At 44.6% G+C, this 25252-nt stretch overlaps 1 protein-coding gene across 1 annotated transcript; it reads right to left on the bottom strand.

The window, feature by feature from the left end:
- Positions 1–3264: 3264 nt before the first annotated feature.
- Positions 3265–5083, bottom strand: LOC147867307 (E3 ubiquitin-protein ligase PUB23-like). The gene has a single exon (XM_087315105.1). The coding sequence runs from the start codon at positions 4736–4738 to the stop codon at positions 3473–3475; it is 1266 nt and encodes a 421-aa protein (XP_087171231.1). The 5' UTR covers positions 4739–5083; the 3' UTR covers positions 3265–3472.
- Between the last annotated feature and the right edge of the window lie 20169 nt (positions 5084–25252).

Below are 25252 nucleotides of genomic sequence, written 5' to 3' on the forward strand. Positions count from 1 at the left end.
CCGGTGGAGGGAACAACCAACGAGGTGGAATATAGTTCCAATTAACACCATCACATGTATCCAACATAATAGGAATAGATGCCCAAATTCTTCAAATTTTCTTTCTTTTTCGGCTAGATGTATTGTCATAACCCTTATAACTATCATAATCACCTTTAACCATATGTACCAATAATTCCAAGAAGGTCTTAACCTGATCCACAACATGAATTTGTTCATCATTGTATAATTTGGAACATCTCCCTTTCCAGAGAACCCATAAGGCCAAAGAGGAAACAATCTGTCAAACCTAACTCCGTGAAAAGAACTTGAGTCCCTGGAAGGAGCTTGAAGCATAGCACACCTAAAAACCTTTTACATGTAATGCCAACGAAGAATTATGATAATGGTAAAAAGCCATCTGTTGAGTCAATGTACCCCAAAAGATTTGCACCCTACGTGAAAATAGCTAACCTATACTTACGACCTAATAGCCTAAGAATTTGAAACCAAAAACTTTTGGCCACAACACATTCCCAAAAAACATGATGTAATGTCTCAGGTGCAAACCCACACATAACACATGATCGGTCAGGCACTGGTCACCTCAATAAAGCTCCTACTAACAATGCAGAATGAATGAACCATCAAAAATACAATACTTTGTTCATACATTTGAATGCCCAAAATTGTTTCCAGAACTTCAACATATAAGAAGATGACACATTACCTTCCTCCCAGTACTTTTTCCCCGCAGGTACTAACTCAATGTGATTCAAGAGAATGTTTCTACCAAACGCCACAGAATATGCGAAGAATGGAAGAACCTGGACAACTTCCAACCATAATCACATGGATCCCATTGCAAATCAGCAATTGTCCTAGAGTGTAAAACCCAAATATGAGATGCATAGTTAGCGATTAATGGATTAGGATCTATAAATATCTTTTTATCTAATCTAGCAATTACTCGCACTGGCAACTGCTTCGCAAAAGACATAATTGGAGACTCCTCCTCTACTAATAACAACCTACCGTTATCCTGAACTTCATAAAAATAAAGGCTACCATTTTGATGATATAAATGAGCTCCTATAAGTATATTAAGTGTCGAGAACATACCATACCAACCCTGAAAATTGTCAAACTGTAAAGTTGGCACTGTTACCTGATACATCGTGGAAAATTGAGAAAACATAATATTTGCCCCTCTTGTATTAGACAACAAATCCCTTTGGTTTTGAACCAAAATATGCAAAAACGGTAACCAATCCACAATTGCTCGGGCTAGGCCTCTATCCATTACAACCCAAGATAACCTTAGTTGTAAACCCAAAACACATGCAGTTTCATCAATAAATAAAGGATTCCATAACAATGGCTGACGCAAGAATTGATAATAAGTTTTTGGTGTCACAAAGACAAGTGCTTGACGAATACTTTCCCATGCACGTAGAATTCCATTAAAGAAACGTAAAGCTCCATCATTCGACTTATGTAATGGAAAATCTCAATTAAAGAACCATCTAAGACTATCACTCCATTGACCACGTACCGATGGCTTAAACTTATAAAAATGACAAATCCATAACTCCTCTCCTGGCAATAAACTCCTAACAACATGTTTAGCAAGTAATGCTTTACTTTGCATAAAAGGATCAATCAAACCTAAACCTCCTTTTTGTTTAGGTTGTATAAGCACCGACCAAGCTACCTTTGCTACAAGATTGTCTGAACTAGCATTCCCCCAAATAAAATTCCGTACTAGACGTTGAACTTTGAGCTATGAAATGGCTCTTTGTATTGAAATCTCTATGGTCAAATATTATTGTGAGGTTCATGATGTGGGAGGGATGAAGAGTGTTTTGTTATCTCCCTAGGATCCATTGGTGAAATTTAACTCGTTGATTCAAGATTGTAGGAAGCTAACAACAATTTCTATAAAATTGATTAAGTACTAGAAATTTGAACAATAAATGAAGTCTATGGAAAACCACATTCTTCCATTTTGTTTTCCACTTTCTCTTTGCCTTTGCCTATATCGCTTGGTTTTGGAGTCAGCACATAAAGCTTTAGGTTTTCCCTCTTGTCAATGGTAGATCATTTCTTTTACCGGACCACCACTATTCATCTCCTTTTTTTAAGTCAAGTAGGTCCCTTTATTATTTCTCTTTTTTTCAACCTCCAATCCTTCTACTAATAGAACTAAATGTCTTGCCATAATGTGAATTCATTATCCTTGTTCGTTTCTCAATGACATGCTTTTTTCAATATTTTATCCACACCGAAATTTGACCTGTTATTCCCTAATGTCCATTGATCTAATCCTTTTCCATCGAGCCGTCAAGCAACTTGAGGATGGGAAGAGCAAAGGGGCCATTAATTACAAAGAAACGAGAAAACCTTCATATGAAGCACAAGCTTCATGACTACACCAATGGGTGCCACATAACACAAACGCTTTGGTCTACTTAGTGGGTGCACAATCACATCAATATAATTACCATCTGAGTATCCTTTAAGTTGATATTGACAAAAGGATTGGTTCTCTATGGTAAGTATTTCCACAATTAGATTCAAGCATTTTTTTATTGCAGTCATAAACAAATCACTTGCTCTTGACAATGACTAAGCACTAGCGTTTGATCTTTCTCTTTGTGATTCGAGAACCCTATCCCATAATGTTGTATTGATAAATAGTTTATTAGCAAATTCTTCTTCTATTGGCCTTGCAAAGGAAAGGAAACATGTAGTGAGCTTTGCATTCCAAGTTATTTTCATGATGATTGTGTTTGGTATGTATCTATCTATAAATTGTGATTACTCTACTAATTTTGTCACTTATCTTCACATTTAACGTTGATACTTTGAGGAAACATTTAAACTATGGAACCAACCAATTAAGTCTTGTATTGACGCATATGATTTGTTAAACAATCAATTTTACATCTTCTATTGAAGGGGCAATTGTTACGAAACAATAGAGTCTATACAGAACCCATCCATCAAAGCACAAGTTTTAGGATAGACAAAAGTGTTGTACCGCATATCACATATCACTCACTAGCTTCAACATTGCTTTAGGCATTTGGTTGCATTGTTTGGATTCTCTTGGTCGTGTGGTTAATAGAATTTTTATCTTATAAGTGTAAGAGTGATGAGACATTATATTCTAACTAAGCTTAGTAGTATGTATATTTATGAGGCCTTCACCGTATTGGGCAAGCCATGACAAGTTTCAATGTGTTACCATACAAGGAAGAAAGGGGTGAATATATGCTCATGTAAACGAAAGGAGCATATGGCTCCAAAGAATTTGTTCCGTTTTTAACTCTTCTTCTTCTTCCTTTTTTTACATTGGAGCCTTTGGCTCCTTTCCTTTACAAAAGAATTTGTTGACCTTTGTGGTACCTACTCCCCATTGAAATAAAGAATTAGTGGATAAGGAGGAGGTATTTCTAACCTAAGATTAGTTAAGAGGTAGTTGGCAAGTTTATAACCTAATGGTGTGGGGCATGGTAGGCATGAGTTCAAGCAAGGATGCGGAGATGTTCCTTGCCGCGAGGCGGGTGTCAAGCGACGCGGCACTCTGTGCAATAGCGACAGCTTTTACAAGGGCATTATGTTGGTATGCGTCACTTTTAACCTTGTCCGAGTCTGGGGAAGATTTGATAAGGAACCAAAGGATGTTAACCGCGAGGTAACTCGAATGTTCCGAGACACCACTCATGTGTTTAACAACAAGGTCTACATGAGAGCTCGTCGCTGCACGACCCTCCGCACAATGACATACCATCTCAAGGACCCTTAGGCCCAATTCCATGGTATGCTTATCCAAACTTCCACCCTTGAGAAGCCGGACGATCGATGCCACAACTTGCGCTTCTACGGCTAATATCCTGTTCTTATTACAAGACTTGCAAAGCTCGAGGATGAGGCTCAATCCTACGCTTTTGATAGCACAACCCCCATCTTTGATGATCTCCACCAAGCTTTCCATGAAACCTTGCATCCCGCCGATCTTCCGCTTCATCACATCAGTCAATTGCAACCTCGCAAGGATCCTAACCGACACTTGCCTCGTCTCGGGCCTAGCCCGATTGGTGATGGACGCAAGGGAAGTGACCAATTCTTCGGACGCGTTCACATTATCCTCGTGTTCGGTCAAGAGATCGAGGAGACGCAAGGATTGGTCGATGACGGCCACATTGCTCCAAGGTGTGAGGGTGTTGCCACCTAGGGCCATCGAGGCAGACAACATCATCATCATGGTAGTAGTCGAGCTACACGATTTTGAGAGGAGCTTACCCAATTGGGCTAACAAGCCCGATTGGATCATCTGATTCCGGAGGCGAGGCCGGAGGAGCAAGAGCTTGGTGAGCTTCTGGATGGAGTCTCCGGGGTCCGAGGTGCGGTCGCAGATGGCATCTACGAGGGCCGGGATCTCCTTGGTGGACGCGGGCTGGCGAGGGGTCACGATCCGCTGGATCCCCAGGCTTTGGTTTTGTTCGCACCACGATTGGATCATTCGGCGGAGGATATGGTTAGGGATGGGATCGAGCTCCTCGTCCGCATTGAGCGGGAGCCGGGTCACGGGGCATGTGTTGTGGCCTTCGTCCAGCCATTTCTCGATGCTTTGCCGATCGAATGTCTGGCCTGAGCTAAGCGTGACCGGATCCCGCATGAGCTCCAGTGAGATCGGGCACACGAAGTAGGACGGCACCGGGACTTGGACATGGAGGTGGGGTTTCACTGACATGGCAAGAATTTCTAGGTCTAAAACAAGGGGGGGTTTCCTTGGACGGAAAAGATTTAGGGCTTGGGACTTCTAGCAAAGAAAGAAAGAAAGAAAACTTCCTAGAGTTTGGGTTTCTTAACACAGAAAGTTGTAGATGAGGGGGGGTGTTTAGAGTTCTGGGTTTCTAAAGGTAACTTTCTGAAGCAGAGAGGAAAAGAAGAAGGGAACAGAGGAAGTTAGGGTTAAGAGAGTTTGTGAAACAGAGGATTTAGGGTTGGAGTTTTGGAAACAGGGGAAGAAGAAGAATTGGGGATGAGGAGGAGGAGGCAGAGAATTGAATGAAAGGAAATGAATTTGTTAAAAGGTTAGGTTAGGAAAGAAAGGAAGGATTGGAGAGCTTATATATGTCTATGGAGAGCTTTTCTTATTAGTGAGAGCGCGTTCTATTTAATTCATTCATTTTTGTTTTGTTTTGTTTATTCAAAGGGTACTATTACTACTTACTAATAATAAGAAGAAGAAGAAAAAGAAAAAGGAGGAGGGGTAGAGTCAAATTTTTTTGAAAGAAAGAAGAAAAGGAACAACATTCAAAGTTGGAAGATTTCTACGGTTGGACTTGATCTTTATATTGAAACGAGTTTGGGGTAGGCTCTCTGGGTGGCAGTGTGAAGAGGTGGTGGGGCCTTTTGGCCTCTAGGGTCCGCCTTTTGGCCTCTGCTTTGGCTTCATTTGGACGGAGCATACCCACCCTCGCAGTATGAAACAACCCCTATCCTTGCTTGAAAATAATAATAATAATAATAAGACACCCACATGCCTCTTGCCTCTGGGGATAACACTCCTCCGACATTCCGAAACTTTGGAAATTTGACATCACCTGATGCTGTGTTAAAGATTATTTGTAATGTAAGCATAAAACAAGGAAATAGATGATAGATCGTAAAGGGAAAGAGAGAGAGAGAGAGAGAGAGAGAGAGAGAGAGAGAGAGAGAAGGTGGCGATCCACCTGACTCCTCGTAGCATGCATGCACTGCAACTACTATCAAAAGAAATGCAACCGACGAATTCTGTAGCCTGTATGTTGCGTCAAATGGACAATGGATTGGATTGAATGTTGTGCTAATACAACAGTAAAAATGATTGGTTGTGAAACGATAGTGTCGACGATTGTTATGTTAGCACATCTAGAGGGAGAGAATGTATGTCACACTAATATGGCAGTAAAATGCTTCGTCGCCCCAAAATGGGATTGGGATAACATAATTATCCAAGAACAAAATGGTGGGGGTAACAAAACACTTCATGTCGTCGATGGGGGTGGAAACTCAACAAACAACGAAGTAACGTTGATAAATGATGGCTTGCAAAGATAGTACAAAGTAGGAATTAAAGTAGTTGATGATAAAGTTTCGGAGTGAAATAGTTCCAATTGTCTACATTAATGTTGTCCCAAGTGGCATTTTGTGCCCAAGCATTCATATGTTACTCTTTTTCTTGTTGTTCACTTGGCCCTTTCTCAATTGCATGAACCACACCCACCCTGTTTGCATCGCTTTCTTGGACATAAAAGAAGATTCTTGGTGGAAAGACCCTAGCTTCACAATAAGTATCTATCTTGTTATGTGAAGGCACTTTGTGCTCAGTTGAATATGTTTGCAAGGGGATGGCGTGCTTGTATGGCGATGATTCAGTTTTTCTTGAAAATATGCTTTGGTACATAGGTTCAGAATGGGGCCCCACAAATGTGTTTTGGGGTGAGTGAACGCTTTGGATAAAGTGAGAAAGACCCTTTAGTGTGTCTCGGGGTTTCATATTACAAAAAAGTCGGAGCGGACAATGTCATTATAAATGATTTTGTGGTAGACTAATTTCCGACGTCTTAATTGCTTTCAATTTCTTGCCTAGGCAAATTGTTCCTTCTTTATACATACTTTTTACTTTCGTAAAAACTTTTCAATTTCGTGTCATCTAATCGAGGTGAACCAAACTTTCACTTCACCAACCCTTGCAATATGTTCATACGTTTGCATGCCACTTTTCCATTCGCATTGATTGGGCAAAACACATAGTTTATTTACCAGAGCAACTAGTTAATTCAAGCACCTCAAAAAGCAACGGATCTCACTATTTCATCTTCCCTTACTATAATTAAATGGTGTTTATAACGAAATTCTTTACATCATATTTCCAATCCTCGAAGGTTTGACAATTTCCTATCATGGCTTTTTTTTAGGCTCCTTACGTTCCAGTTCACAACTATTCTTTAAAGAAGCAAACAAAAGCAATGTGTGCACACATGTCATTGAAATGTCTCATCATCCTTGTCATTTTTTCTTCATCCCCTTGATTTTTTCTCATTATTAGGTTTCTAGATCATTTTTTTAAGGATGACATGTGTACTTTAAACATACACTTATGAGACGTGGGCTACATCTCCGTGTCCACCGGAGATGAGGGGCCAACAACATGATACCTAAGAAAGTAATAAATCTAAGAGGTTGTTTGAAACACGTCCTATGACAATGTGACATTGGTTTTGAAGAATCCTATTATTAATAACTCCATTCAAAGAAGCCTCGAATTTGTTGAAACAATATGCAAAATATCCCCATAAAGAACTTTCAATGTGTAGAAACAATGCTGAATAAATATTATCCTTTCAAATGACAAATTTGGGGTCATTTTATGCCATTCTTAATTGTTGCGGCTTAGAAAATCATGTCATTATAATTCTAGACAAATAGATCATATTTTTTCAAAACAATATCATCACAATTCTAAACTTTTAGGTCTTGTTTTCTTGAAAAATCCTAGCTTGTGTTGGGAATTCCCTTAATTCTAAAGTTATACTACATTTTGTGTGAGCCATGTGTGGCCAAACCCGAAGAATCAAATCTACATGGAAAGGAATTCTTCCTTTAAATTTTACAGTTAGATTCTAAAAGCACCAACACGCTACTTAATGGCCCACTCAATGCCCAAGAAATGTTTTTCTAATCGAGGTCATCTCCCTAGTGGCTCATTTTCTTTTAGCTTGGCATATATCATGGAAAGGTATCCTTTTCTTACAACCGAGGCCCCCTATACATATATCTGTGAGTGTTCGTGCCTGTGTAAACCATTGAGACAATTGCAAAGCTTGGATGACCAAATGTATACAATTGTCAATATTCTAACATTTTCTAGTAATAGGATGACCAAGTGCTCCCAGGTATGACAAGTAAGACTTTATAGACATCTTGCTTTTGTCTTTCTTAAGAACATAAGTCAAACTGCAAAATTATATATTCTAGAATTTGTATGGAATGAGTGCCATACTTTTAATAGACTTTACATTGGGCAATGTAATACTTAATTACTTATTGTTTTGAGAATTACAAGAAAAGTGATTGTAGCCTTGGTTTTAAGCAAAATGTGTAATATTGATACATCCTTTCATATGCATGACCAATATGTGTATACATAGAGGAAAATTAATCATTAATGTTTTACTCAAAATATGATAACATTCGGTGTTTCCCATCATAATCTCATTGTCTGATATGTGTGCAAACACACATGTTCAAGGCATAGTGACATGGGAATAACCCGCATCATATAAATGTTAGTACCTACCCCTAGTAAAAAGAAAAAGGTAACTTTTTAAGTTTAGTAACCAAATGCATTAACCCTTTCAAATCCATAGATTCCTCTGATAGTCAAAGCCATTTTCACCTTTTTTGGGCAAAGACTTTTTTTAATCTATGTATTCATCTTGAACCTGCCTAGATGGAAAATTGTCTCATCTAAGTGTAGTGCACCTGGCATAAAATGGAATCCACGTTGCATACTATGATAGATTATTTGGGGAATCTATAGGTGAATAGATGTATCATTGGACTGAAAAATTTACCAAATGTCAAACTTTGGTGATATATTTTATTTATCTCTTTTTCTTTTAGTTTATTTCTTTATTAAATGTTCAAGTCCCTATAGGATGAGGATTAATCCCACTTTCAACTCTTTGCTTGTTGGCTTGTTAGTTTACACCATAGCATCAATGTCATAAAATTAAGAGAACCAAGAGAACCCAAGTTCAATCATCACATGGTGGACATTAAAAAGATATCTATCTATCTCTCCCAATAGCTTTTTCATCTACCGAGGTAGATGGATACATGAATTACATGAACTAAATGCCACAATTGGGTATATTGTAGACGGATACATTGCACATGAAACATTGGATTTATTGTAGATGTATACAATTACACATGAACTACATGGTGCTATTGGGCCTTTTATTATTGCTTAGAATGGAGACTAACATATCAGAAGAGCAATCTACAATAATTGGCTATACTATTTATATGGGAGGGACACACACAATCATAAGAACAATAGGTTTTTTATGAAGGAAATGAGCAATAATAACAAGAGAGGTTGCCTATTTTCATGGGGATCAACAATGTGGGTAGTGTTAGATTCGAGCTTGATGTTGTATGAGGTAGACGATGTTCAGGAGGCAGTGATGGTACATAATAGAAGATTGATATTAGTTAGCCCCTTTCAACAACCTCGAAAGCAAGTGTGATCTGTGCAAACAATGACTGCAGTAACGTTATGGGTATTATGGAAATGTCGATGTAACTGACATTACGATGTGGCAGATATTCGTCTCTCAAATGTCTTGCTTGAGATATGGGAGAACTTGTTGGCAATAGTTTGTGGCCAGTATGACAATATGCATGGTTCCCCAGAGAAGGAAGAAGCTTCTTCACTTATGGAAAAAGTTTCCCTTGTTTATAGAGTCAACTAAAGGGCCGCAATGGCACTATCGACTTCCATGGACCCTTTCTTGATTATTTGTAAATCATGGCAGTGTACATCAACAAATTCCAACACCTTCCACAAAAGTCCTAACTTTGGTGTTTGGATTATTGTACATCATTGTAGATAAAAAGTTGTAAGCTTCCAGGTAGACAAGTTCAAGTTTTAGCCTTCTGGCATTTTTTCTTAATACTATTGAAGAAAATCTTTAAAAAGAAGAAGAAAGAAAGCAAGAGGGGATGATAAATAGACCTAACTTCAAGAAGTATAGAAATTTTAGAGATCAAACTTGTGCTTGATTTACACAATCAATTCCAAACCTTAACAAGGGTTTTGAGAGAGCGGGCGAGCGAGAGAATCAATGCAAGTCAAAAAAAAAAATCCATAAAAAACTTGCTCCATTGGTATTAAAATAAAAAAGGCCAGAGGCATTATACAAATAGTATATAATGTTTGCTTCATCTCCACAAGTAATCATCAAAGAAATGACCAAATATAAGTGATGACATTTGTCAAGATAAGGATAATTATAATCCATGAATACAACTCTGAACCCTTGCCAATAACATCTTTGCTACAACAAGGTAGGATACCACATATAAAGGTGATACAATTGGGGACCATACTGTCAATCTCCAACATATGAAAACAAGTTAGTGTTTCATCGAAACATCCATGTTCTATAAGCTCTATCATCTGAGACCACATCTGTAGTTAGACGCGTCTGAAATACATCTTCCTTTGCCCCTTGTCAGGGTCTCTAAAAACTTCATGTTGTAGACAAAGGTGGCTGAACTTGATTCCGCATATAGTGAAGCTCCTGGTTGTCCCACCTTGGCCGGTCATTTGAAAAATTCATGTTTGCATTTGGTTCCGCATATACTAAAGATCATGCTCAACATATAAACAACTTCCTGTAGTCCAAGAGAATACATTTCTTGCGGATAGTCATGCTCAACATATATACCTTGGCTGTCCACTAGCTATTGCTTCTGAAGTATTAGTTCACATAACACATCCAATAATTCAATAAATACCCATACCTTGCATACATATGTAGAAATTGTCACAGACATTGCCCATAAAAACTGTCTTCAACAATTTGAGCATGTATAGCCAACCCAACATAGAATGCATTTGTATTGGCCCAATCACTCAAGCCGCTTGGCAAATTTTTGTAGGTCAAGACCTTCTTCAATTGCTGCAGTTGAAGACACGAAAAACAGTCCATGATGCACATGCCGCTTGGGGTAAACCATGATGGGCCGCCTTGGATAGCCCCCATTTAGATGTCCTTCATCTCCACGACCATTGAAATGTACTTGTATTGAATCTCCGTACCATCAACACTCCGGTTTATCACAACCTTCATGTTCTCACAACAACCATGCGCCGATAACACCACAATTATCTACCTATAAAACAAAATGATCTATGTCCTCATCTCCTCAAACAAATATGCTTCGACCCCCACATCATCTATGCTCATCCTTATCACAAAACAAAATTCAGCTTCCTTCAGTCCACATCAATCATCTCACCGCTTACCACCAAGATCTTGTACAAATAACAACAAAATAAGTCTAGTATGTTTCCTCATCCCCTCATGATCTGCTTCACCCCCCCCACCATCATCACTCCTAAAAAATAGACAAACAACTTCTTTCAGTCTGCATGAACCATCTCACTGATTACCACCAAGGTCCTATGCAAATAACAACAAAATGAGTGTAGAATGTTTCCTCATCCCCTCATGATCTGCTTCAGCCTCCACACCATCACCACTCATCCTCTCGTCATAACAAATATGCTTCTATCCCCATCTCCATCATCACCAATGCAAGTAAAATTATCTCCTTGGTGGAATGTTATTCCTACCTATTGGTGAATGTGTATGTCCCACTACCCATGTAGCAACAATGACACTTAGTTGTAGTACCATCTTAGTGTTTTTTAAACACATTTATTGATATAATTGCGTGTTTTCACCAAAAACAAAAGAGAGAGGGTTGTCGTGTAAATTCAATAGGGATGTTCTCACCTTCCTCGATGTCCCATGCCATTGAGGGTTGATGTGAGTCGTACCTTGGGTTCCGCAAGGAACGCACATGCTTAGCTAGCAAAAGCCATAGTCACAATCTCATAGTCTCAACATAATTCAAGCCTCCCCTAATAATAATGTAGCTAGCCTCCTTATATAGGCAGAAACCCTAGGCCCAAGTGTGTTCATAGTTCATTGCTTTATTTGAAGTGGTCAAGTGATAACACACTTAATAGTGTTATCCAATAACGTCGAATTGAATATTACAATTCATACCCTTGTTTTTTTCAAAATTAACCTTCATGTACTCATCATAAGTGTTGAGAGACAAGCTCAACATCGGCCGGATCGGCTGAGCAAGCCGAGGACCGGATTGGTTGGGACCGGATCAGTTAGGCTGGACTGGTGCGTAAAACGGATGCGTAAACTGGTATGCAGACCGGTGCGTAGGAAGGCCATATCGGTGCGTAAACCGAAAGGCCGTTAGAGAGATATTCCTCGTAGGGAATAGTTTTGGGAGTAAGAGTCGAGGCTCATTTATGAGCAGTCAAGTACTGTCAGTACTTGTGTCAGCCCGATTGTCAGGGCTTGTATAAAAGGTGCTCACTGAGCATGGTGTATGTACAGATTGAGTATTATTTTTTGAATAGAGTTCTAGTGTTTACTCTCTCTCTCTCTCTCTCTTTCTGTCTCTCCTGTGCGTACTGTGCAAACCTAAGCTTTCCATTAAACCTGTGTTTTCTGTTGTTCGGTTTCCTATATTGCTTCCGCACGCCATTCTTTTCATGGTATCAGAGCGCGAGGGTTGAGAACCTCTGTAGGCGACTTTGCTTGAAGGAAAAACCAACGAAGAAGAACAAGAAAACCAATGGATAGAGGAATGGCTAGCTCGCTTCCGACGGAGAAGCTCGATAGAACCAACTACGCATCTTGGTCCTACAAGATGCACCAATACCTGCTTGGGCATAGTTACTGGAGCTATGTCGAAGGAGTGAATGATGTGGCACCCGAATCGACACACAAAGACTTCCCGGTGTGGGAACAATCGGCGAGCAGAGTGCTGTACTGTTTCGCATCTTGTGTGGGCGAACAACTATTAAGTTACGTTCGGGATGCAAAAACGCCAAAGGGTGCGTGGGAAAATTTGAAGTAGATCTTCGTCGTGAGCACCACAGCCACGAAGCTTCAGCTCCGACAGGAGTTGAGCAACCTACGACAACGTGATTTGTCGGTGGCTGACTATACCTCGAAGATCAAGGACATATGCGACTCCTGAGCTTCCATCGATGTGAACATCGAGGAAAGCGAGATGGTTCAGGTCTATCTCGGGGGTTTGGCGTCGAAGTTCGGGGCGTTCCGAACTGCTATGTGTACCCTGGAGAATACGCCGTCCTTTTTCGACTTACAATCGATGCTCCTGGTAGAGGAGAACCACGCGGGTGCATCAACGAGCACGCACACCGACGGCAAGATGTTGTACACAGAGGGAGATAGGCCCCGTGGACGTGGAGGACGAGGCGAGTCGGTGCGCAATGGAGGCGGCCGATGAGATCAAGGAAGGAGGCACCGAAGTGATGCCGACAGCAATTCCGGACCCTCCGAAAATAGGGGGAGTCGAGGCGACGAGAACCGGCAAGGGAAATCCGCCGCGAAATGCTGGTACTGTGGCAAGAAAGGCCATAGGGAGAGCGAGTGCTGGAAAAAGCGCGCCGAGTCGAAGAGGACCAACTCCGGATCTGGTTCCAGACATACCAACAAAGGGTCTGCCTTCGTGACGAGACACGAAGCAAACTCAATGAAGCAGAACACCCCGAAATCGGACGAGGTGTGGTACGTCGACTCCGGCGCATCAAATCACATGACGAGCCATAAGGAGTGGTTCTCGTACCTAGAAAAACCGATGCAACTGGGAGTAGTTGCAACTGGAGACGACACTCCGCATCCGATCGCGAATGTTGGAGAAGTTCCCCTGAGCCATGTCGGGCAGAAAGGGAAACTCATGAACGTGCTACATGTTCCGACAATCACGAAGAACTTGGTGTCGGTCGGACAGATCGTCGACCAAGGGATGGAGGTCCGGTTTACACACCTTAGGTGCTTCATTGAGGAACAAGGCCGTGTTATTGCACAAGGGCGCAGAGATGGGAGGATGTTCATCCTCGACTCTACTAACGGTGGCACCGCAATGTTCGCGAAGGGACAAAAAGTTGAGTCGAACATCGACTTATGGCACAAGCGGATAGGCCACGTCAACTACCAGCGGCTTCAAGACCTGCAATCAAAACAAGTGGTGTTCGGATTACCCAAATTTAGTGGCCGCAAGGCAAAAATTTGTGAAGCTTGCCAGCTTGGGAAGCAACACCAACTTCCTTTCCCAAACGAGCGTAACCGGAGCCGGAACAAGCTCGACTTGATACACTCCGATGTGTGGGGGTTGGCACAAAACGTTAGTCTTTCCTCTCCTTCATCGACGACTACATGCGACACACGTGGATCTACCTCATTGAGAGGAAGAGCGAAGTCTTCGAATGTTTCCGGGACCTCAAAGGGTTCGTAGAAACGGAAACAAGAAGAAAGATCAGGTGCCTACGGTCGGATGGCGGAAAAGAATACTTTTCCGGTCAATTCAACGGTTATCTACAACAAATGGGAATTCGACGTGAATTCAGTTGTAGATACACTCTGGAGCAAAATGGCGTGGCCGAGAGGAAAAATCGGTCGGTTGTGGAAGCGGCACAGGCAATGCTGGAGGAGAAGAGCTTGCCCAAGTTCTACTGGGCCGAGGCGGTAAGGACCGTTGTATACATCTAGAATCGGATCAGAGAAAAAGTGTTGGAGCACGAGCTATATTTCGGAATGAAGCCGAACTTGTGACACTTACGAGTTTTCGGTAGCATTGCGTATGTGCATGTGCCGAAGGACAAACGGAGGAAGCTGGACGCAAAGGCCGAGAAATGTATCTTGGTTGGCTACTCGGATGAGCAGAAGGGTTATAAGTGTTATAACCCATGCACCAAACAAGCGCGCGTGAGCCACGACGTTGTGTTTGATGAGTCCGCGTCCTGGTACTTGCCTCCGACTCCGGACCTCGCCTCCAATCCGAGTTCTGATGTTGAGGCCAATGAGGCCGAGATGTCTCCAGATGAGCCTGAAATTGGGACCCGCGAAGAGAGTCCGATTTCGTTTCGGTTAAGTGGACCGAATGGACGACTGAGTCGGTTCGACCAGTCCGATGAAGAGCCGGCGAGTAGTGAAGACTCGGCCGTGCATTCCTTGCGCAGGAAGCCGAGGAGATGGCTTATGTGCAAAGAAAAAGGGAAGAAGAAGGTGTCGGATTATGGCACGGATAGGAACGAGTTGGATCGACGCGAGTCCGACTCCGAGGGAAGTGGTGACAGGTCTTCAAGAGCGAAGTCCGCGTCGGCTGAGAAGACCTCGACATTGGCTAATGACTGATTACGCCGATTTACCCGCTAGAAGGACCCAGTTGTGTGGTTCGGATACAATGAGTACATGGCGCATCATTATGCGTACATGACCCGTGTAGCGGAAGTGCGTGAGCCGGAGATCTACGCAGAAGCGGCTAAGGACGCGAATTGGCGCGCCGCGATGGAGGAAGAGATGCACGCATTGGCGGAAAACAAGACCTGGGACCTGGTTGACGCACCGAAGGGTGTGAAGCCGATTGGTGTACAAGGTAAAGTCAAACACTGACGGCTCGGTCAACCGATACAAGGCCCGGTTAGTAGCGAAAGGCTACGCGCAAAAACACGGCATCGACTACGATGAGACGTTTGTGCCGGTCGTGAAGATAACGACTGTCCGTGTTTTGCTCGTGGTAGCTGCGGGAAAGGAGTGGCACTTACATCAGATGGATGTAAAGAATGCGTTCCTGCAAGGTGAGCTTGAGGAACAGGTGTACATGGTACAACCCCCCGGATTTCACTCCAAACGAACACCTCGGCGGTGTGCCGATTGAAGAAGTCCCTCTACAGACTAAAGCAAGCCCCGTGTGCCTGGAACGTGAAGGTCACGCAACAACTGCGTCGGATGGGTTTTGTGACGTCGAAATCGGACTCCTCACTGTTCATCCGGAAAGGTCGACTCAGGTCGGTTAGTATTTTACTATATGTTGATGACTTGGTCATCACCGACGCCGACCTAGGTGAAATCGACCGCGTGAAGCTCTAGCTTGCGGCATCATTCGACATGAAGGATCTGGGGGACCTTCATTACTTCCTCGGGATTGAAGTGATCCGCACCCCCGAAGGCATACTAATCAGGCAACGTCATTACGCGCTGAATATGCTCTTCAGATTCGGGATGGCAGACCGTAAGTCTGTCTCGACTCCTTTGGATAGAACCATCAAGCTTCGCCCCGAGTCCAGAAAGGTAGGTTCCGATAGATAGTCGGCAACCTTATCTACTTGACAATCACTTGATCCGATTTCAGTTATCCGGTCTGGGTGATCAGTCGGTTCATGGTGTGACCTACCGAGGAGCACCTTCAGTGTGCACAACGCGTACTGCGGTACGTAAGCGGCACTAAGGACCGGGGACTGCTATACCGGACCGGTACAACCTCGCAGTTGGTCGGCTACACCGATGCTGATTGGGCTGGCAACGCCACCGATCGCCGATCCACATCCGGATACGCGTTCTCTCTTGGGAGTGTCGCGATCGCGTGGACAGTTGCACTGTCGAGCACTGAAGCTGAGTACCGAGGAGCGGCTATCGCGACATGCAAAGCCATATGGTTGAAGCGGCTACTTACGGACCTGCAAGAGGAGGTGTCCGATCCGACGACGATCTACTGCGAGAACCTTAGCAACATCCAGCTCGCGAAGAACCCCATTTTGCACGCACGGATGTCAGGAATAGTACTAAAGCAGAGATGGAATTCGTACTAAGAAGAGCAGTACTATTAGTACTAAGAGGACGGGACTGCGTAAGATTCCTGAGAGAGGAAGTGAGAAGAGGAGAGAGAGAGAGAGAGAGAGATAGCGAGGATGAGAGAGAGAGAAAGATGATGACAACAACTAATATATTATGTGAAAAGATAAGTACAAAGCGGCTGAGAGGCTTAAGACTGGTGTTGAACCGATTTGGTTCAACATAATGCCTAGTGCCTTCTTTTATAGTGTTGTCAGGAGTAATCCTGAAACTTCTAGAATGTTCCAGAGAAATCTGGAATATACATTACTTTCTTATAATAAAACATAAATGAAAATAATATCCTATGAATTACAATAGATGGTGTGATGGTTAAGAGCTCGACCCATATACCATAAGGTCATGGGTTTGAGTCTTGCCATCTCATGACACTATCTCCCCCTTAAAGACGACGAGTGGAACGAGTCGACGTTGATTGCGGACCGGGTTTGTCCGGATACTTTCGGTGGAAATCAGCAAGAGATCCTGAGCATTGGCAACATGCTCGACATGTTCCCAAGTGCGTTCACTCGGACTATAACAAACCCAATCGACCAAATAATAAAGTTTGTTGCGAATAAGTTTGGAATCGAGGATGGCAGCAACTTCATACTCCGGGCCGACATCCAACTCCAGTGGGGGCGGCGGTGGTGTAACATGATCGGGAATGGTGTTTGCTTTATGAGGTTTAAGAAGAGAACAATGGAAAACCGGATGTATCTGAAGCTGCGGAGGGAGATCAAGGCGGAATGTGACATCATTAACTTTACCAGTAATAAGGAAAGGACCGAGTCGTCGATAATCCAACTTGTCGCACGGTCGAGTAGTCTTGATGTGACGATGTAAGAGCCATACTCGATCTCTGATGGCAAAAGAGGAGGGAAGCCGATGACGATCCGCGTATGTCTTCTTTGTCTGTTGAGCATGACGAAGATGAGTCGAGAGATCTGTCTGGATCTTGCGTAGTCTCTCCAAATGATCCTCGGCACGAGGATTGGTAGGTAGCTCCGGGGTGTCGATCACCGACTAGCGAGGATGAGAACCGGTATAAGCGTAGAATGGGGAGACTCGAGTCGAGGAGTGAACAATGTTATTATACGCAAACTCCGCAAAGTGGAGAATCTCGGCCCAATCGTCTTGTTGATAACTCAGGAAACACCGGAGATATTGCTCCAGCGTTTGGTTTGTTCATTCTGCCTGCCCATCGGTCTGAGGATGGTAGCCGGAGGAGAGGTTGCAAGAGACCTTGAGCATCTTGAAGAGATGCTGCCAAAATTTGGAGACAAATTGCGGTCCTCGGTCACTGATGATACTGTCTGGGAGGCCATGATGCCGAAATGCCTCACGCATGACTAGGGCGGCGGTTTCCTCGCTAGTGATGGCCTTTATACACGGAACAAAAACTGGCATCTTCGTATATCGATCGACGACGGTTAAGATAGCATTGAACCCCTGCGAGACCGGCAGATCTGTGATAAAATCAAGACAAATAGATTGCCACGGCTTACTTGGAATCGGTAAGGGTTCCAACAAGCCATATGGATGGTGTCGTGGCATCTTTGCTCGGCAGCAAGCATCACAGGTCCGAACGTAGTCGTCGACAAAACGATGCATGTGGGGCCACCAAAAAGATTGCTGCACTAGCTCCAACATCTTAGTACTACCGAAATGTCCCGCCGTATGGGTGTCGTGACAATGCTGGACGATTTGAAGGTGACAGGAGCAATCGGGGACATATACGCGCTTTTTAAAGAATAACAAACCATCATGATATTCGAATTGTCGGTAGTCAATACCTGGTTGTTGAGACTGAGAACAGGATGCCCGAGAAGTATCAATGTGCGCCAAGATGTTTTGAGCAAAACTATCCATCTTCAAGTTTGCACGTATGTCATCGGTAATCCGTGAATCCATCGGGGTGTGAAAAATCTGCGTTGTGTGAAAAATCCGCATCGTGTGCAATTGTGTTGGTCCCAAGATTACTTGCTTTTGATTATCAAATGTTGGATCACCAGGACGAGGTGCAAGATATGAACGCCGTGATAGTGCATCTGCTTTTCCTTGCTGCTTCCCTGGTCGATATGTGATTTTGAAGTCGAAACGCGTGAGGAATTGCGCCCACCGAGCTTGCCGTCGATTTAGTACGCGAGCATTCTGGAAATAAGCAAGATTTTTATGATCACTAAAGACAACGACCTGATGTGGAGAGCCCTCTAAGAAATGCCGCTATTGCACAAATGAATCCACGATGGCTAATAACTCCTTGTCATGTATTTCGTAGTTGATTTCCGCAACATCGAATTTGCGCGAATGGAAAGCCACCGGATGCAACTCTTCTTTATCTCCTTGTTGAGAAAGGATGCTACCAAGGGCGAAATCTGAAGCATCGGCCTCCATGATTAATGGTTTGCTAGTATCCACATGAGCTAGAATCGGTGCTGATGTAAAGGCTTTCTTAAGATGCCGAAAAGCCATATCTGCTTCAATGGACCAAATAAATGCTTGGCCCTTCTTCGTAAGTTGTGTGAGGGGTAAGATAATCTTCGAGTAATCATGTATAAACTTACGGTAGAAGTTAGCAAAACCTAGAAAACATTGTACATCTCGTACTGACCGTGGAATTTGCTACTCTAGTACAGTTTGGACTTTTGCTGGATCCATGGCGATGCCCTTTGAGGAGATGACGTAGCCTAGAAATTCCACTTGCTTGCAGTCAAAGCTACATTTTTCTAGCTTGGCATAAAGACCATTCTCGCGGAGTCGCTTTAGTACTAATAGTACATGAGAATCGTGCTCTTGCTGGGTCTTCGAATAAATCAATAGATCATCAAGATAGATGATCAAACAGATATCCAAGAGGTCTCTGAATATATCATTTGCCATGTGTTGGAAGACTGCGGGTGCATTGGTTAGGCCGAACGACATAACAATATACTCGAAATGCCCATACCGCGTGCGAAAGGCGGTCTTCCATTCATCTCCCAGTCGGATCCGCACGAGGTTATACGCTCCTCGTAGATCGATTTTGGTAAAAAACTTGGCACCATTAACTCGCTCCAAAAGACTTGATATAAGAGGAAGTGCATACCTATTCCGGATGGTGACCTTATTCAATCCGCGGTAATCAACGACCAGACGAAGTGATCCATCTTTCTGTTGGGAGACAGGTCCCTCCGGATGGTGCAGACCCGGTGAGAACTGGATGAGGAGTACCCGACTACGGAGAGCCGGATGGTGCAGACCCGGTGAGGAATGCTCACCGGATGAAGAGACATATTTGTAAATATGTTTCTGAGAGTCCATCGTGGCTACATTTGTAAATAGCCGAAAAGTCATATTAGTATAAATATGACTTAGGCAAACTTTTAGTTGTTATTGTTATTCTTGTTGGTGCAAGAAGAAGATAGAGCGCGTAACAGTGTACAGAGAGAGAGAGAGAGAGAGAGAGAGAGAGAGAGAGAGAGAGAGAGAGAGAGAGAGAGAGAGAGAGAGAGAGAGAGGTCGTTGCCTCTGTTGTAACCGCCGCCTGTGGCGAAGATCGTGAGCACGAGGTCGTTGCCTCCGTGAACTCACTGTTGTACATTCTAACATAGTGATAGTTTACAGTTTGTGGGCTGCCGTGGTTTTTCCCTTAGTTTGGGTTTTCCACGTAAACATCCTACGTACTCGTCTCCTCTTCGTATCGTTCATTATTTCCCGTTTTCTGTGTATGATTCTAAGCTCAGTTGTGGCCGAGCGTTGTGCATAAGGAGCGTTGAGCTCCCGTCAAGTGGTATCAGAGCGAAACGACACAGAAAATGGACGAATCGTTAGGAGGCATGTTCAAGCTCACCGGCTCCAACTATTCGGTGTGGAAGTCGAAGATGAGGGACATGCTCGTGGTTAAAGACCTCTGGCTGCCGGTTCAGTTCGGGGACAAGAGACCGGACAAAATCAACGCCACGATATGGGAGGTGATGCACATGAAGACAACGGCGTACATACGGTGCTTCATCGACATGAGCCTGTACAACAACTTCAATGAGGAGAGCAAGGCTCATGAGCTCTGGGAGAAGATCAACATAATGTTTCGAAACGAAAATGCTGTTAATCAGGTTTCCGTATTCCGGAAGCTAGTAAGACTCCGGTACCAAGATGGCTCCAGCATGGCGGAGCACATGAATGCCTTCCAGGGGCTGATCCACCAGGCAACATCATTGGAAGTACCTCTCGCCGACGAGGTACTAGCGCTACTCCTGCTCGGTTCCCTCCCGGATAGCTGGGAGACGTTGGTTGTCACTTTGGGCAACGCCGGGCCGGAAGGAAAGCGGTTATCCCTAGCAAGAGTAAAGTCGAGCTTGCTAGATGAGGAGGTGCGTCGGAAAGATAAAGATACGAGCTCCGACTCCAAAGCGCTCCTTACTGAATCGGAACGCGGAAGACAGAGAAATTGTAGTCCCCAGAACCGGGAGAAGTCGGGGACACGGTCAAAGTCAAGGGGGAGGCCTACTTGCTTCTATTGCGGCAAGCCAGGACACTTCCAAAAGAACTGTCGGCATTTCTGTAAAGACAAGGAAATCGACGGTACCGATTCGAAGCGGACCCCGGACCAGAACGGTAAAGACCGGAGGGGAACGGACCGGAAGGGAACGATGGCAATCGCGGCAAGTGAAGAAGAGTTGATGCTCATCACCGAGGAGAGTGAGATAAACCTTGCCGGCGACGAGATGACCTGGGTGGTAGACTCTGGAGCATCGTTCCACCTTACCCCGGACCGGAAATGCTTCTCATCCTACTCAGCCGGTGATCACGGCTGTGTCCGGATGGGGAATGAACGTACATGCCGAATTGTCGGCATAGGAGACGTGTGGCTGTCAACACCAACCGGATGCAAGTTGCTGCTGAAGGATGTCCGACACGTTCCGGAGGTTCATCTGAACCTGATATCAGCCGGTCGGCTAGATGATGAAGGCTACACGGGTAGCATTCGGAACGGTGTCATGAAGTTCAGCAAAGGGAGCCTGATTGTGGCTCGGGCCCGGAAGGTCAACACACTGTACCTGATGAATGCCCGGTTATGTCCGGAAGAAGTGAACGTGGCATCCGACACTGCCGGTGAGCTGTGGCACAAGAGGCTATGTCATATGAGCGAGAAGGGGATGAAGAGGCTTGCAGACGACAACCTCATTCCAGTGAAGAACGTGCACTTGGAGAAGTGCAATGATTGCCTGGCCGGTAAGCAAAACCGGACCTCCTTCCGACCAAGGACACCGATGAGACGTAATGCACCACTGGAGTTGGTGCATACAGATGTGTGTCAATTAGACACGAAGTCACATGCCGGAGCACAGTATTTCGTGACGTTCATAGATGAGCACAGCCGGAAGCTGTGGGCCACACCGTTGAAGACGAAGGATCAGGTGCTATCCGTCTTCAAAGAGCTCCACGTGAGAGTGGAAAGAGAAACCGGCCGGAAGCTAAAGGCGGATCGAGCAGATAACGGAGGAGAATACCGGGGGCAGTTCGAGGAGTACTGCCGCTCGAAGGGAATCCGGCTCGAATTTACCGTGCCGAAGATGCCGGAACTAAACGGACTGGCCGAGAGGATGAACCGGACCATAATGGAGAGGGTCTAGAGTATGCTAGCGCATGCAAAATTACCCAAGAAGTTTTGGGCTGAGGCATTGTCGACGGCGACATATGTGATAAATAGATCACCCTCAGTACCCTTGGACGCAGACACGCCACAGAGAGTATGGACCGGTAAGGAAGTATCCTACCGGCATCTGAAGGTGTTCGGGTGTCTCGCGTACGTGCATGTAGCTAAGGACCGGAGAGGAAAGTTAGATCCAAAGACCCGGCCATGCATCTTCCTCGGTTACGGTGCCGATGAGTTCAGCTACCGAGTGTGGGACCTGGTTGACAAGAAGGTATTCCGGAGTCGAGATATTATCTTCATAGAGGACAAGACACTCGCCGACTAGGAGTCGGAGAAGAAGATAATGAACCCCGAGTCGACCGGTAAGGATCGACTCTATGATGAGCAGAAGTAGAGGAAGCTAAAACCGGAACCGGCCAAGACCCCGAATCGGATTCGGATGAAGAGCAAATAGAGGAGCCGGTTACCGAAGCCCAAAGACAGAGATATCCTCTCAGAGAGAGAAGGCCCCCCCGGAGATTTCCGGATGCAGAGCATGTTCTGCCGACCGATGAGGGGAGCCAGAAAGCTTCGAAGAAGCGAAGGATGACACCCACAACCGCAAATGGTTAAGTGCCATGCAGGACGAGATGGATTCCCTGCATGAGAACCATACGTACGAATTGGTGGAGTTGCCGAAAGGAAAGCGGGCACTCCGAAACAAGTGGGTGTACAAGTTGAAACTGGGAGATGCTGGCAACCCCCCGAGATACAAAGCCAGGATCGTGGTGAAGGGGTTCCAGCAGAAAAAGGGCGTGGACTTTGACGAGATATTTGCCCCGGTAGTAAAGATGACCTCCATCCGGACGGTGCTGAGTATAGCAGCAAGCATGGACCTCGAGGTAGAACAGTTGGATGTGAAGACGACATTCCTTCACGGCGACCTCGAACAGGAGATCTACATGCAGCAACCGGAAGGATTCGTGGAGAAAGGGAAGGAGCACCTGATATGCTGGTTGAAGAAGAGCCTGTACGGACTGAAGCAGGCTCCCCGACAATGGTACCGGAAGTTCGATTCCTTCATGACCGATCAAGGGTACCACAAGACGCAGGCCGATCATTGCGTGTTTGTGAAGAAGTTCGAAGGAGGCGACTTCCTGATACTCCTTCTGTACGTGGACGACATGTTGATCATCGGGCGGGACCAAGCCAAAATACGGATGCTGAAGAAGGCTCTCAATCGGACCTTCTCAATGAAAGACTTGGGTCTGGCAAGATAGATGTTGGGGATGCACATCATTCGGGACCGGTCAAGGAAGCAATTATGGCTGTCACAGGAGAAGTACGTGACAAAGGTGCTTCACCGGTTCAACATGTCAGATGCGAAACCGGTCGGATCGACACTTCCGGCAAACTGCAGGCTATCCGGTAAGCAAAGCCCGAAGACGAAAGGAGAGAAGGCGGATATGATGAAGATTCCATATCCCTCTGCCGTCGGGAGCTTGATGTACGCAATGGTGTGTACCCGATCGGATATAGGATACGCAGTCGGAGTGGTGAGCTGGTTTATGAGCAATCCCAGCAAGGAGCACTGGAACGCGGTCAAATGGATACTCTGGTATTTGAAGGGCACTTCAAATATGTGTCTCTGATTCAGCTCCAGAAAACCTCAACTTGACGGTTTCACCGATTCGGACATGTCGGTTGATGTGGATACCAGCCGGTCTACATCTGGGTATGTAATGACATATGCAGGGATAGCTGTTTCGTGGCAGTCGAGGTTGCAGAAGACGGTTGCATTGTCAACCACGGAGGCGGAGTACATGGCAATTGTGGAAGCCGACAAGGAAATATTATGGATGAAGGACTTCATCGGAGAGCTCGGTATCCGGCAAGATGAATACCGGCTCTATTGCGACAGTCAAAGTGCCATCCATCTTGCTAAGAATGCGGCCTACCATTCCTGGACGAAGCATATTCAACGAAGATATCACTGGATCCGGGAAAGAGTAGATGACCAGGAGTTCGCGCTGATGAAGATCCACACGGCCGAGAACGGGTCAGATATGCTGACCAAAGTTCTGATACCCGACAAGCTGGATGCATGCCGGAAGAGGATCGGACTAGTAAGACACCCCATGCCGGAGTGAAGGGGGAGTTTGTTGGGAGACAGGTCCCTTCGGATGGTGCAGACCCGGTGAGGAATGCTCACCGGATGAAGAGACATATTTGTAAATATGTTTCTAAGAGTCCATCGTGGCTACATTTGTAAATAGCCGAAAAGTCATATTAGTATAAATATGACTTAGGGCAAACTTTTAGTTGTTGTTGTTATTCTTGTTGGTGCAAGAAGAAGATAGAGCGAGTAACAGTGTACAGAGAGAGAGAGAGAGAAAGAGGTCGTTGCCTCTGTTGTAACTGCCGCCTGTGGCGAAGATCGTGAGCACGAGGTCGTTGCCTCCATGAACTCACTGTTGTACATTCTAACATAGTTATAGTTTGCAGCTTGTGGGCTGCCGTGGTTTTTCCCTTAGTTTGGCTTTTCCACGTAAACATCCTGCGTACTCGTCTCCTCTTCGTGTCGTTCATTATTTCCCGTTTTCTGTGTATGATTTCTAAGCTCGGTTGTGGCCGAGCGTTGTGCATAAGGAGCGTTGAGTTCCCGTCACTTTCTTCTTGACAAAGAAGATGGGTGCACTAGCCGGAGATTTCGAATGACGGATGAACCCGCTTGCCAAGTTCTCCTCTATGTAGGCTCGAAGGACTTCTAACTCGGTGGGTGAAAAGTTGTAAATTGGTGCCCATGGTGGCTCGGTTCTTGGTTGTAAATCGGTGGGACAGTCATAGGGACGGTGATGAGGAAGGGTACCGGCTTTTACCTTGTCAAATACATCGGCATAAGGATGATATTTTGCCGGAAGTTGTATTGAGGAGTCCTTCTTAATAGTGCTGGAAGGATGTACTGATATTGCAAATAGGAACATTGCCTCCTTATGTCCTTCTTTGCGTAATTGATGGAGTGAAATGGTTGAAACTCGGTGAGTAGATTCTTGGGGTGGTCGATAGCGGACTTCTCTTGTTCTCCAATCTATGGCTGGATTATGTATTCAAACCAAGGTAATCCTAGGACAATGGG

This window comes from Azolla caroliniana, unplaced genomic scaffold (genome assembly GCF_043228905.1).
Source record: "Azolla caroliniana isolate FFs.n. ecotype wild unplaced genomic scaffold, voAzoCaro1.0.p SCAF_2, whole genome shotgun sequence".
Classification (NCBI taxonomy): Eukaryota; Viridiplantae; Streptophyta; class Polypodiopsida; order Salviniales; family Salviniaceae; genus Azolla; species Azolla caroliniana.

Coding starts and splice junctions, on each gene's coding strand:
- LOC147867307 (XM_087315105.1), bottom strand. CDS start 4,738: ATGTCAGTGAAACCCCACCTCCATGTCCAAGTCCCGGTGCCGTCCTAC.